General features: G+C 38.2%; 1 protein-coding gene across 11 annotated transcripts in view; it reads right to left on the bottom strand.

Annotated features, from left to right (window-relative positions):
* Positions 1-15730, bottom strand: part of LOC113258951 (zinc finger protein 33B-like) — a 32482-nt gene that overhangs the window by 15721 nt on the left and 1031 nt on the right. For 2 of the 11 annotated variants that reach the window (XM_048219172.2, XM_026504055.4), the window contains exon 2: positions 6642-6704. The exons of 2 other annotated variants lie outside the window; for them this stretch is intronic. Coding sequence is in view for 6 of the 9 variants with exons in the window: in XM_026504055.4 (XP_026359840.1) it covers positions 6642-6656 (15 nt within the window). In the remaining 3 variants the exon portion in view is untranslated. 7 more of the 11 variants (XM_026504050.4, XM_026504049.4, XM_026504053.4 and 4 more) reach the window with 7 other exon arrangements.

Below are 15730 nucleotides of genomic sequence, written 5' to 3'. Positions count from 1 at the left end.
GGAAACTGGTAAGTTGATTCTCAAAATTAGATAGAAACTCAGATGGTCAAGAATAATGAAACCCATCTTGGAGAACAAAATGGATAACTTCCTACTAATTGTGGTATAAAGAATCTAAAAGATGACCTCCAGTGGATCCAACACCCTAATATAAACTCCTCGTAAGTGGAAGACACTTATGTCCCTGTGATTATGTTACATTCTATGGCAAAACAGATTTTGCAAGTATAATTAAGATCCCTTAATCAGTTGATTTTGGTCTATAAGGGAGATTGACGTGGGTGGGCCTGACCTAATCATGTGAGTCTTTCAAAGAAGATAAAAATATCAGAGACACTCTTCTATTGACCTCAAAGAAGCAGCAAGCTACCGTGAGTTCTACAGCTGTGCAGAAATAAATTCTGCCACATATGTACAGAAGGGAACCCAACCAAACCTCAGATAAGGAGTCCCAGACGACACCCTGACTGCAGCGTTATGCCTAAGAGAACCTAGTTAACCTATTTCTAGACACCTGATCCACAAAAACTGTGAGATAATAAATGTGTGTTGTTCTTACCTGTAAAATCTGAGGTAACTTATTATGAAGTAGAAAACTGATGTACTAGTGGATATAGATTTATTCTGAAGTTAGAGTAATTTAAGAGTGTGCTATCAGTAAAAGAATAAACTGAAAGATCAATGGAACTAAATTTATAGTCTAGAAACTGACCCACAAACATGGACGCCTGGTTTATAAAAAAAGTGTTTACAGTAGTGCAGTGAGAAAAGGACACGAAAAAAACAAATTTGATTTCAAACTCACGTAATATGTGAAAATCAATTCTAGATGGATTATAGGTTAAAATGTGATCAGTAAAACTTCCAGAAGATAACATAAAAAACTGTCTTTACAATCTGTGAAGAAAATTTTAAGCAAGACACCAAAAGCACTAATCATAAAGGAAAAGACTGAAATAAACTGGATGACATTAAAATTAAGAACTTCAATTAATCAAAAGGAAACCATTAGTTTAAAAAAAGCAAATCAGAAAGCAGAAAAAGTTGGCAACATATTGAAATGATAAAGGGATTATATCCAGAACATAGAAAAAAACTTCTAAAATCAACATGAACACCACAATCTAATGGAAAAGTGGAAAAAGGACCTAACAATGACTTCACAAGAGAAAAGATCTATGGCCAATAAACACAGTAAAAGGTGCTCAACTTAAACAGTCAACCACTGGATGAAAGGTCATTGGGAATGAAAATGTTCACACAGTCTCCAAGTTTCACCCAACAGATTATTAGTTTACAAAAGGAGAAAAGAAAGTCTACTTCTCAAGTGGAGATATTTGGTGGTATTATCAATAATGGTACAGTCAGACCATTCAAGCAGTACACAATAAATGAGCCTAATAAAAATAGATATTCTGAATCTAAACATGAGGAAAAACAGATCACTCAACACAGACATGGGGGCATTCTACAGTCATGCTTCTCAACACGGCTGCACACTGCCAGGTGTCACCCCCAGAGTCTCTGACTTAACTGGTATGGAGTGTAGTCTCAGTACAGGAATATTCAAAGAGTTCCAGATGATTCTAAAGCGTAGTTAAGTTCAAGAACAACTACTCAACAAGACATGTGTCCAGGGCTTAAAAAAAAAAAAGTCCATAATATGAAAAAATACAAGGGCACGATCTTTGATTGGATGCTAAAACCAACAAAGTGTCCTTTTTAAAGGACACTTTAGGTACAAACAGGGGTATATCACAGATAAAGAAAATATGTGGGGAAAATGCTTGTACTTTTTAACTTTGTAAAATGTAAAAGTTGAAGTAAAAATACTTAGGCATGAAGTTGTAATAAGAAAATGAACAAAACTGGAGCTCCTGGGTGGCTCAGTTGGCTGGGCATCTGCCTTTGTCTTGGGTCATGATCTCAGAGTCCTGGGATCGAGCCCCACATTGGGCTCTCCGCTCAGCGGGGAGTCTGTTCCCACTTCTGGGAACCAACCACAAGAAAGAGGCCAAAGAAAGAGGAGGTGTAGGGACAAGGCTATATCACTATTTATATTTACAAAAGACTAAAAACAACCCAAATATTGATTAGCAAGGAACTGGCTGAATGTGTTATGGTATACTCACACCATGGAGTGATAGGAACTGGAAAAAGAACTGAGGAATATCTCTAATGTAGGGCTACAGAGTGAACTCCATAATATATTATTAAGTGACAAAACAAAGTTTAAGTGAGAAAATCAAGTAAAATGTGGGACACACAAAGATCTATGTATGGGCCTGCTTATATTAAAAATAATAAAATGAGAATCACTATACTGCACATCTTAAATATAAAATTGTATGATAATTAATTGGAATTAAAATAAAAACTTAGGGGCGCCTGGGTGGCTCAGTCGTTAAGCGTCTGCCTTCGGCCCAGGGCATGAGACCAGGATCCTGGGATCGAGCCCCACATCCGGCTCCCTGCTCTGCTGGGAGCCTGCTTCTTCCTCTCCCACGCCCCCTGCTTGTGTTCCCTCTCTCGCTGGCTGTGTCTTTCTCTGTCAAATAAATACAATCTTTAAAAAATATAAAAAAATAAATACTTAAAAAAAATGGCCACCCACACTGGGTAAGGGAAGGAATAGGATAGAGGGGGCAGAGACAGAGGCCAGACTGATCTCTAAATATGCTTTGCTTTATATTCATAGTCCACCTTCAGAAAAATATAAAAATATTTTTTATATTTATATGAAAATAATTATCAAAATTAAAACAAAACCCTAAAAACAAGGAGCACATGAAACAAATGAATCAAATTGCGTCTGAATTTGATGGTACACCTCAGAGAGGAAATATCTGCTAAATTCAAGACACAGGAATGTGACTATGTATCACAATGGGAATAACCCGAAGGATAAAAGAACTGCAAAAAACAACACAACGATGAAAAAACAAAACAAAAAGAAAAAGCCTGAATAAAAACAAAAACCATGAAAAACAGATTCACAAATCTGACTACATCAAAATGTAAAACTTTGCTATGACCAATGATATATATAAGTGGAAAGAGAAGACAAACCCTGGAGAACATATTTACTGATGAATAAAACAAAGACTACTATACAAAACTCATAAAGGATATTTATAAATTAGTAAGAAATACACAACAAAATTTACAGAAAAATATGTAAAAATATACAAAATATATAAATCAACAAAAGGCCCAATCTTATCCATAATCAGAGAAATACAAATCAGAACAATGAGGTTTTCATCGTCCATGAGACTGGCCATAATTTTGAAATAACAGTATCAACTGTCAACAAGGAGGCAAAGAAAGCTGTTCTATCATGCAACAGCTGGTGTGAGTTGTATGGTCACTCAGACCAACTTGGCAGTACCAAGTGACATTGGAAGTCCTTAGTCTTTAGGACCCAACAATATTAATTGTGTGTACACTACGGAATGCTTGAAATGCTTGCTCTTATATAGGCAGAGAAAATATAAAACGGTCACTGAAGAATTATACATAATAATGTTAAGCAAAATGACATAAGAAGAAATGGACAACTAAAATGTATGCTATCATAACAATATTAAAAGGAATCAAATATTAACCAATTTGCATAAATCCTAAATGCAACATTAAATTTTAAACACGGGGTGCCTTGGTGCCTTGGTCAGTTAAGTGTCTGGCTCTTGATTTTGGCTCAGGTCATGATTTCAGCTCAGGTCATGATTTTGGGGTCATGAGATCAAGCCCCACGTCAGGCTCTGTGCTCAGCATGGAGTCTGCTTGAGATTCTCTCTCCCTGTACCTGTCCCTCCCACTTGTGTGCACTCTCTCTCTAAAGCAAATGAATAAATCTTTAAAAAAAAAATAGCCAAAACAATCTTGACAAATTTGTCAAGAATTTGTTCAGGAGAACAAATTGGAGAACTCACATGTCGACTTCAAACTCGCTACAAAGGTAAAGTATCGAAACAGGATGGAACTGGCATGATAATATACATATAGAGCAAATGAACAGAATTGAGAGTCCAGAAATAAACCCATACATCTATAGTCAACTGATCCTCAACAAGGGTGCCAAGATCATTCAATGAGAGAAAAAAACTGTCTCTTCAGCAAATGGTACTAGAACTAGATATCCACATGCAAATGAATAAAAATGGACCCCTTCCTCATATCATATATACAAATTAACTGAAAATAGATCAAAGACCTAAACGTAAGAGCTAGAAACTACAACATCTTAGAAGAAAACAGGTATGAATCTTCATGATCTTAAATTGACAGTGGATTCTCAGATACGACATCAAAGGCAAATGCAACAAGGGAAAGGAGATAAACCAGACTTTACCAAATTAAAACCTTTTATGAATCAAAGGATATACTTTCAAGAAAATGAAAAGACACAACTCACAGAATGGGAACAAATATTTGGAAATCATATGTCTGATAAAAGTCTAGTATCCAAAATACTTTTACAAGAAATCCAATTTAAAAATAGGCCAAGGATTTGAATGGGCATGTCTGCAAAGCAGATATACAAATATCCAACAAGCACATGAAGAGGTACTCATTAGTCATTAGGGAAAAGCAAATCAAAACCACAGTGAGATACTACTTCAGGCCCACTAGGATGGCTGTCATAAAAAGACAAGCATTGTCAACAATGAGAAGCAAACTCTCATACACTGTTGGTGGAAATATAAAATTGTGCAGGCATTGCGAAAAACAGTTTGGCCATTCCTCAGTAAGTTAAAACTACAACTAGTGTATGACCCAGCATTTTCACTTCTCAGTAAATACACAGAAGAACCAAAGACATGTATTCAAGCAAAATTTGCACATGAATGTCCAGAGCAGCACTATTCAGAATAGTGGTAAGGCAGCAACAAGCCAAATGTTCATTAACTAATAAGTGGATAAACAGAATGTGGTCTTTTTATACAGTGGAATATACTTCAGCAATAAAAAGGAATGAAGTCTTGGTAAAAAGGTACAGACATTCAGCTACAAAATGAAGGTCTGAGGATCTAATGTATAACATGGTGACTACAGTTGATATCACTGTGTGATACAATTAAAATTTGCTGAGAGCAGAACTTAAATGTTCTCACCAAAAAATAACAACAAACAACAAAGAAATATGTGAGGTGATGGATGTGTTAGATTAGACAGGAGGAATCCTCTCACAATGTATACAAATCTCAAAGTCATCACGATGTTCACTACATAGCTCAGTTTTGTCAAATACACCTTAATAAAGCCGGAAAAGAAAAAGAACAAAGTCTGTAACATGCTCCAATACAGACGAACTTTAAAAACATTATACTGGGGCGCCTGGGTGGCACAGCGGTTAAGCGTCTGCCTTCGGCTCAGGGTGTGATCCTGGCGTTACAGGATCGAGCCCCACATCAGGCTTCTCCGCTATGAGCCTGCTTCTTCCTCTCCCACTCCCCCTGCTTGTGTTCCCTCTCTCGCTGGCTGTCTCTATCTCTGTCGAATAAATAAATAAAATCTTAAAAAAAAAAAAATAAAAAAATAAAAACATTATACTAAGTGAAGGAAGACACACAAAAATACATATATGCACGATTATATTCATAGAAAAGATCCAGAAGAGGCAAGTCCACACTGACAGAAAGTAGATTAGTAGTTGCCAGGGTCTGTGAATTTTGGAGTTATTTTAAGGACATGCAGTCATTTTATTCTATAGAAGTTCTAGGTTTTATCAAAGGAAAACAAAACAAACCAAGACCATGGGAAAGCTGTCTACATGGGCTCCAGTAACACATTCTCCTAAAAAACATCATTAACTGGGTTCTGCTTGGTACTCTGTCTTTTGCTTCCACTGAAGCATAATTACAGGCATTTAGTTCATGGTTTGCCACCAGAGGTTGTTCATCATTTATATAAACAGACACGAAGGTTTTTTATTCAGCTTTCAATGCCAAAGTCTTTAAGTCCAAAAGGAATCTGGATGCTCTATATGTGTGTTTTATTTTGGGGGATGGGGGGGTGGTGGGCAAGTCATGGCTAAAAGGTCAGAAATATCTGCAAGTTGGGGCGCCTGGGTGGCACAGCGGTTAAGCGTCTGCCTTCGGCTCAGGGCGTGATCCCGGCGTTATGGGATCAAGCCCCACATCAGGCTCCTCTGCTATGAGCCTGCTTCTTCCTCTCCCACTCCCCCTGCTTGTGTTCCCTCTCTTGCTGGCTGTCTCTATCTCTGTCGAATAAATAAATAAAATCTTTAAAAAAAAAAAAAAGAAATATCTGCAAGTTAAGTTTGATAACCATCTAACTTCCTATGATCTGTGTGTGTGTGTGTGTGTGTGTGTGTGTGTGTGTGTATCCCTTGCCAACGTTGCCCTATTGATCTGCTAATCCAATGCTTCTCGTCTACAGACCTCAACATCACCTGCAACCTTGCTCAAAACGAAAAGTCTCAGGCCCTAGTTTATGGTTAAACAAACTTCCCAGTTTCAATATGATGCACACCAAAGTCTGAGAACCACTGTGTCATGCTGTTTCCCTTAGGTTCATTTTATCTATTTCTACTTTTCCATTTTAAATATAGGAGTCATTAGCCTACTAAGATCCATTATAAAACAAAGCAGAAAATGACCTCAACACCAACTCACATAGGACTTCTTCATATTTTGCTGGTCTCTCTTGGAAAAATGTAGAAATCTCTGAAGGCAGAGCTGGGATAGAAAAAGAGGAATGAAGTCATTAGAGGTACAGACTGCCTTGCAGTTCCTGGACTTGCCTTCTTAAAAAGCTGCAAACATCACCACGGTGAAATGCCTCTCTGTGGGAGAATATCCTTTTCACCTTGCAGAAGGGGCCGGAAAGGACATACGATAAAGCACCCACACATCTGTGTGCAACTGTGATTTGGCCATGCAGACCTTGGGTGTGCAATTTTTCACTGGGTGAATGGAACTGTTATCTAGGACATTTTTAAACTGTGTCTGTACCCCTTTGTTCTGTTTCAAAGACATTTTAAAAATGAGAAAATTGGTTAATAAGCCAATTACAATACACTAAATGAAGGAACACTAGACCTTCAGCAAAGGTCGTACAACAAAAGTTGTTACATGTATATTTCCTTGCCTACTCCTCAAGTTAGAGAACACAACCAAAGCTATGGAAAAAAGGATGGAAGCACTTTCAGGTAAAGGTACTTTTTAATTGTTTTTCTAAAGCACGTGCAATTTCTCAAATGGCTGTGTTTCAAGGAATGTGTTTTACCAGTGATGATGTGGGCAGCACCGACTGGGGTGGGGGAACTCAACATCTCCTCTGGGCTCTGGCCCAACACAAACCCAGGAAAACTCACTTAGACTCTCAGCACCAATTTCTCCTCAACTTGCAAGAAGAAAAACAAACTCTTCCTGTACTGCTGTCCTATAGAGAACTCATCAGCACATCTTTAAATGCCAGATTCATTGTGTGAGAATAGCTCAGAATCTGGGAGGAGTGAAAGAAAAATGGAGTGGGGGTTGAACTGGGATTGGTGAGACAAAATTGACTCACATCTAGTTTTAAGGCCCTTTCCCACATATCCCTGGAACGCCTCCAGTGAAGTTCTAGTTCCTGTGTCACCTGATGGTCCTTCACTCCTTTTAGCCCAGCTGCCCTGGTCCAGGCTTCCCTCCATCAGGCAGCCTGAGAAAGCTTCTGAATGTGGTAACATTCTCAAATCTCACTCATTCTGAACAGGCTGTGAAAACCTAGGATCTGCTCCTCTCTGGGAACTACACTGACTGTGCTCAAAACTCATTCAAGAGGTGCCGGGGGGTTCGGTCAGTTAAGCGACTGACTCAGCTCAGCTCAGGTCATGAGCTCAAGTCCCACACTGAACCTACTTTAAAACAACAACAAAATCTCAAACAGTGGGATGGTTCTCTCCACCAAACATTATGCACTTAGAGATTCCTCCTTCTTACTTTACAAGAGGTGCTCTGTTCTAAAGTATTAGAGAAATGCGCCTGAGGGGTAAATTCATTTTAACTGCAACTGTCACCCAGGCTCATAGTTCAAATGTATTTGTTATTTCTTCAATAAACTCAAATCAAAGCTGCTGAGAACTGTTACAAAACTAACTCAGTTGAGAGAGACTATGCTGTCTCTATCAAAGGCTCTGAAGACATCTAGAAATCCCCGAAACAGAACTACTACATGTAAGATTCATCGTTCAAATCATTTCTTCAAAGATTATTTCTGCTAAGTGCTGTGTAGGATGCAATGCTGGCTTTTATAACCAAGACAGTAAGCTGCAAAGATCATGACATTTGGAGAAATAACTAAAATTGTCTTCTAGTGGGGCGCCTGGCTGGCTCAGTCGGTTAAACAGCTGCCTTCGGCTCAGGTCATGATCTCAAGGTCCTGGGATCAAGCCCTGCTCAGTTGAGCCCCTCATTGGGCTCCCTGCTCAGCGGGGAGCCTGCTTCTCCCTCTCCCTCTCCCCGCCCCGCTCATTCTCTTTCCCTCTCTCAAATAAATAAATAAAATCTTTAAAAAAATAACATTTAAAAAAATAAGATTTTCTTCTACTTTATCTGCAAATGTTGTGCCCACAGGGTATATAACGTTCTTCTCCGTCTCAGTTTTCTAATTTCTTACAGCAGGGAGAGCTATACCGCCCTAAGTGAGAGACTGTAAACATAAAGTATCGAGTGATAAGAAAAAGCCTATTAACAACAGCAGGCTAATATTTACTGCTAGGCACTGAGCTACAGTATTTAATCCTCTGAACAACCCCACGAGGCAGGTGTTATTACTATCTTCAGTTTTACAGACATAAAATCTCACCTAGGTTATCCTTCCCAGATGGCACTTTTTTAATATCCTGTTCAGCCCTGCACGAATCAAAGCACCCGCTGAACTCCGGACCTTCCACGACCGAGTGCAGCCATCGCGCATGCGCAACGCGCTCTCCTCCCGCAGCCGCACAAACCACGCCCGGGCATCCACGGGAGTCTGCATCCTCCCCGGGGTACCCAGTCCCCGCCTCCCTACCTCCCTCTAATAGAGACTCTCCCGTCCCGTGGTCCTCCACCCGGCCAACGCCTCTTCGTACCCAGTCTCTCGGATAGAACAGCCGAGGGTCCCGCCGGGGTCCGCGGGCCTCTTCCCTACTGCCGGGCACCGTCGCCCCCACCCGCTTCCTGGAGCCACGCAGGGACCCTCTTGGATCTCCTCAACCCTCTGGCCTCGCCCACCTTCCCACTCGGGCCGCACCAGTTCCCAGAGCAGCATGTAGCCCTCCAGAACCCTGGAGGTTCCGGACCGTCTCCCACAGCACGCCGGAACATCTAGAGGAGCCTGCGAGGTACTGCACATGCGCAGAAGGAGCCGCAGAAGACCGGCTCCCATGACCACGTCCGGCGGGTTCACAAACTTCCGGACTTCAGTTCCCATAAGCCTGCTCGCCCAGGACTTGGGAGAATTTCAGAAACGTTGTTTCTTTAGCAATTCAGAGATTCTGGCATGGGGTTGTCGCTTCTGTATGCAGCTCTGAATTTTTTCAGTACCTCAAAGAAATCGTTTCACAACCAGTGTGCCTTTTGAACGCCAAGCGACCACAGGAGGCAAAAATGTAAATCAATGTGCGTTATGAATAGAAGTAGAAAGGGTACCCTAAATACTAGAAAGCTAAACGAATTAGATACTAGGAAATGCTAGCAATAAAATAGTAATACAGGTTCAAAATAAACAATGGATAAAATAATAGCATTTCAGCAGTGAAGAAGGTAAGCAACTGGGACCTTCAAATATAAAAATAAATCCAGACTTCGGTAAGGAGAAACATTTCAAAAAGATTGTTGCAATAGGAACAATGCTCTGACTTCAGGATCTGAAAGCATCTCAAAATCAAATACAAAAAGGCTTCTTTGGGTCGCCTGGCTGGCTCAGTTGGGGGTGTGTGTGACTCTTGATCTCAGGGTTGTGAGTTCGAGCCCCATGTTTGGTGTAGAGATTACTTAAATAAGTAAATACACTTTAGAAAAAGACTTTCAGAGGGTGGACTAATATGGGTCAGCAGGAACTTTTGAGAAGAAACTGGGCAAGTGAGTGGGGGAGGTAGTCTGACGTGAAATGTTCCCACTGTGGTCAGCAACCTTGGGATGAGCTGTTCAGGGCGCTTGCTCAGACCTGGGAACAAAACAAAATTCAGGAGCTTGTGAAAGGAAGCAAAGCCTGACCAAAATTTAGTCAAGCTAAGTCAGTGTGCACTTGACCTCTAAAAAATTCTAAAAGGCGTCCTTTAGCATGAAAAGGAAGAGCACTAGGCATTCGATAGTAACTTGAAACCATATTAAGAAATAATACTAATAAAGATAACTATGTAGGTAAATATAAAAAACCAGTATCACTGTATTTTTTTTAGTAACTCTTCTGTTTCTCATGTAAGGTAAAAGATAAATGCACCAATGATAAATATAAAACAATGTTCTTACCAAGAAACACATAAATTACCAAAACTCAAGAAGAAATAGAAAAGCTCAACAGATCCATAACAAATAGAGATTGAATCAGAAATGAAAAACCCCTCAACAAAGAAGAGCTTAGGATCAGATGGCTTTACTAGAGAATTCAACCAAATATTTAAAAGAATAATTAACATCAATCCTTTCTCAACTCTCCCATAAGACTATGGAGAACACTTATTCTATGATGCAAGCATTCTCCGTATTCAAAACAAAACAACAAAGACATCACAAAGGAAAACTACAGATGAAAATTATCAGTATAGTTATAAAAATCCTCAACAAAATACTAGCAAGCAAACACACACAAACACACACACTCTACTAGCCCTGGTATATAAGTTAGATTGTTTAAAGATACAAAATCAATACTGAAAAATTGCTTGTGTTTCTATGCTGCAGCAATAAATAATCTGAAAAGGAAATTAGGAAATTCCATTTCCAAAAGCATACAAAAGAATACCTAGGAATAATCTTAAGAAGGAAATAAAGAAATTGTACACTGAAATCTGTAAAACATTACGGAAAGAATTGAAGTAGACTGAAATAAATGGAAAGACATTCCATGTTCATGCTATGGAAGACATAATGTTAAGATGGAAATATTACTCAAAGCAATCTATAGATTCAATGCACTACCCATCAAAATTCCAACAGCCATTTTGCAGAAATGAAAAAAACCAATCCTCAAATTCATAAGGAAATATGAAGCATCTCAAATAGCCAAAGCAATGCTGAAAATGAACAAAGTTGAATAAGTCACACCTCATGATTTCTAAACCTACTACACAGCTACAGAAAAGAAAAAAAACTGTGGTGCTGCTTTAAGAATAGACATATAGAATAATGAATAGAATGGAAGGTCTAGAAATGACCACATACATCCATGGCCAATTCATTTTTGACAGTACGTATTGGCATATAAAGACAGAGATCAATAGAACAGAATAGAAAACAACACAAATGCAGTCAACTGATTTTTGACAAAAGAGCAAAGTCAATTTAATGGAGAAAAGATAGTTTTTCAACAAATAATGCTGGAACAATAGGACAAACATATACAAAAGAAATGAATCTAGACATAAAACTTACACTTTTCACACAAATTAACTCAAAGTGGACCATAGACCTCATAAACTTCTAGAAGAAAACAGGTGAAAATCTAAGAGATTTTGGTGATATATTTTTATATACAACACGAAAGTATCATCCATGAAACAAAAAAAATGGGCAAGTTGGACTTTATTAACATCAAAAACATCTACTGTGTGCAAGACAGTGCTAAGCAAATGAAAAGACAACAGATTAGGAGAAAATATTTGCTAAACACATATCTGATAAAGAATTTGCCAAAAAAAAAAATGTGCATCTAAATCATTCGAAGTGTTCCTAAAACACAATAAAAAAAGAGCAATCCAATTATTGTATATTAAAGTATATTGTAAGAAATAATGAAATGTAAATATTTAAAATATCACATAATATATTGTTAAATATATATATATATATATATATATATATATATATATACATATATATTAAAAGTGCCCAAAACCAGAATACTTACGTAAACTTAACAAACATGTATAGGATCTATATGCCGAAATCTATAAGCACAGATGAAAGAAATTAAGGAAGATCCAAATAAATGATGTTCCTGGCTTCTAACACCAATATTATGTGTTAATCCTTCCCTTCAGAACTTACTCTAAACCAGTAATATTAAAGACAGTGTGGTATTGGTGAAAAGATGGACACAGAGATCAGTGGAACAGAATACAGGAACAAAAATACAGCCACACAAATATGGTTGTTGACACAGGTACAACGCCAAGTCAGGGAGAAAGGATAGTCTTTTCAACAAATGGTGCTGGATCAGTTAAACATTCAAATGCAAAAAAATGAAAACAAACAAAAAGAACACCAACCTATACTTCACACCTCCTGCAAAAATTAACTCAGAGTGGATTTTAGACTTCGGTAAACTTAAAATTCTAAAACTTCACAATGAACAGATGGGAGAAAATTTCTGTGATCTTGGCTTAGGCAAAGAGTATTTTTAAGTTTTACACCAAAATCACAGTCCATAAAAGGAAAAACTGATAAACTGCACTTTAACGAAAACTGAAATCTCTTGCTCTGTGTAAGATACTGTTAAACTGAAAAGACAAGCCACGCACTGGTAAAAAAAAAAAAAAATGTGCCAATCACATTTCTGACAAAGCATTTGTATCAGAATATATAAAGAGTTCTTAAAAACACAAATAAAATAAACAATCCAACTTTAAAAAAGACAAAAGATGTGACATGTTACTAAAGAAGATTCACGGCTAGCACGTAAGCATGTGAAAAACATGTACAACATTTGTTTATAAGGAAATGCAAATTTAAACTGCCATAAGGCCTTTCCAACCCTATTAGAATAGAAAAACAAACAGACAAACACTAAAAATACAAATTACCACTGTGGATTTTGAGAAACAAGAACTCTTATTCATTGGAGCACCTGCATGGCTCAGTTGGTTAAGCGTCTGCCTTTGGCTCAGGTCATGATCCCAGGACTGGGATCTAGCCTCGAGTCAGGCTCCCTGGTCAGCGGGGTGTCCGCTTCTCCCTCTCCTTCTACTTCACCCTCTTCCTCCCCCCAACTCGTGCTCACATGTGCTCTCTCTCTCTCTCAAATAAATAAAATCTTAAAAAAAAACCACCTCTTATTCATTGCTGATGGGAATGCAAAATAATACGAACATTTTGGAAAACAGTTTTACAATTTCTTATAAATTTAAACATGTACTTACCATACAATCTAGTGATCTTATTCCTGTGTATTTACCCAAGTGAACGGAAAACTAAGTCAACACAAAAGCCTCAACACAAATGTTTATAGTATCTATTCATAATCACCGAAACAGCTAAAAGCTCAGATATCCTTCAATAGGTGAATAAACTGTGAAACATCTATAAATGGAATACTATTCAGTAATAAAAAAAAGGAATGAATTAATGCCTCACACTACCATATGAAAAAATCTTAAGTGACTTTTGCTTAAGTGAAAGAAGCCAAACCTCAAAACTGTATTTTATATCATTCAATCTATTTTGACATTCTCAAAAAGGCTAAATCATAGGACAGAGAACAAATCAGTGGATGTCAGGGGCTAGGGGAGAAAGCAGGGGTTGAGTAAGAACTGGTCACCCAAGGGAAATTTTTATGGTAATAGGATTGTTGCACATGGTACCATGATGATGCATTCATCGAGACTCAGAGCTGTACACCACCAAGAGAGAACGTAACTATTCAAATAAAGAAAAAAAAATCAAACGGGTACAGATGTAATGCAGACCGTGACAAGTGATTTTTTTTTTTTTTACAAATATAGGTATCACGGAATCTGAAGTTAGAAAATGGGGGAAAAGGAGATGACCTAAATAATTCTGTAAAAACAACATTTTGACTGGAGACGTGAAGGCTGAAAACAGAAAGAACTCACTCTAGTTGGTAAATTCTCACAGGGGTTAGCAATTCTGAAACTACTTTACACATACACAAGGGCAAAAAGAATACATATATTGTAGATAATGTAGTGTCTGCCTATGAAGTTAAAAATAAGCAAGGGGTGAGTAGGAAGGCTAAAATGAACCCTGGGTTAGACTAAAAAGTATCAGTGCTAGCTCATTAATTTTCATATATGTAGTCATGTCATAGAGACTATATCATACAGATATAGAAATATGGATACTGTGAGGCAGATGACGAGCCTGGATTGGTACACATACATTTATTTCTTAGATGTGTTCACAGACAGGGTCTAGAAACAGTTTCACCCAGTACCAATCAGCACACCTAGAGTTCAGATCTTGATTTCTCCAATAAAAGGAACGAGCTCCTTGGAAAAATGCCTGATTCTGGGGCGGGGGCACAGAAAATACAAAAAAAAAATCAGAAAAATAAGGAAGTGCTTTAGAAACAATGACAAAGATTTGTTAAAAGTACCCAAAAGCTGCGGTGCTTGGGTGGCGCAGTCGTTAAGCGTCTGCCTTCGGCTCAGGGCATGATCCTGGCGTTATGGGATCGAGCCCCACATGAGGCTCCTCCACTATGAGCCTGCTTCTTCCTCTCCCACTCCCCCTGCTTGTGTTCCCTCTCTCGCTGGCTGTCTCTATCTCTGTCAAATAAATAAATAAAATCTTAAAAAAAAAAAAAAAAAAGGACCCAAAAGCTAACCTGTGATAGCTCCCAGTGCCCAAACTGGAACAATTTAAGCAATATAATAACATAATAGCATGGGATGAAATGAAAAGAGTGGGGAGAGGCGCTGATCTGAGAAAAGGAGCAATAACACAAATGAATCTTAAACGAGTTTTGTGACGTGAAAAAAGCCAAATTCAGGAGATACATATTATATAATTTGGTTGACATTCTGAAAAGGGTAAAATTGTAAAACATAAAATAGATCAAAGTGTTGGGTGAGAAATGTGGGATTGAGTAACAACGGTGGAGAAGAAAATAGATTATCCATGAGCCCGTACTGACATAAGTAAATGATGGAATAAATAAATGGGGAAAATGAAAATCTTTCCTTTACAGAAGAATCCCAATAAATACAGAAGAAATAGAATAGAAAAATCACCACTTAGAACACCACAGTAAAAGTGGTTGCAGGCAAGATCCAGAAATGAAAGCTAAAATGAGTGGCCAAAACTCTAAATAGAAACAGTACATTTGGGTAGCGTCAGAGGGCCTCTCTTCAAATTTACTAATATACGTGGTGGTTTTAAAATATGACCACAAATTTGAAATGGAGCTAATTTCCTGTCCCTGAGTGTGCACTGGACTTAACAACCCACTCAAGTGTTGACTGGAAATGGAAAAATCCTAACTATATAGTGGAGAAACCTGTCAGATACCACTTAACCAAGTACTAAAGGTTAGTATGACAAATCATGTTGATATCATGTCACCTGATATATCGGTAGGGCACATCCTCCCAAAGGTATTCTTCCTAAAAATTTATACCTCAGTCCAACAAGGAGAAAACATTAGACAAACGTAAATTCAGGGTCATTCTTCACAATACCTGCCCACTATTCTTCAACCATGTGAAAGTCATGAAAGACAAGGAAAGACGAAAAATCTCCCACAGACTGAAGCGGACATGATGATTAAATGTACTGTGGGATGGGGATTGGATCCTGGATCGGTAAAAGGACATTAGTGGAAAAACTGACGGAAT

Source organism: Ursus arctos, unplaced genomic scaffold, assembly GCF_023065955.2.
Source record: "Ursus arctos isolate Adak ecotype North America unplaced genomic scaffold, UrsArc2.0 scaffold_7, whole genome shotgun sequence".
NCBI lineage: Eukaryota > Metazoa > Chordata > Mammalia > Carnivora > Ursidae > Ursus > Ursus arctos.
The sequence above is the reverse complement of the archived record's forward strand: the minus strand, read 5'-3'. Positions and strand labels throughout refer to the sequence as shown.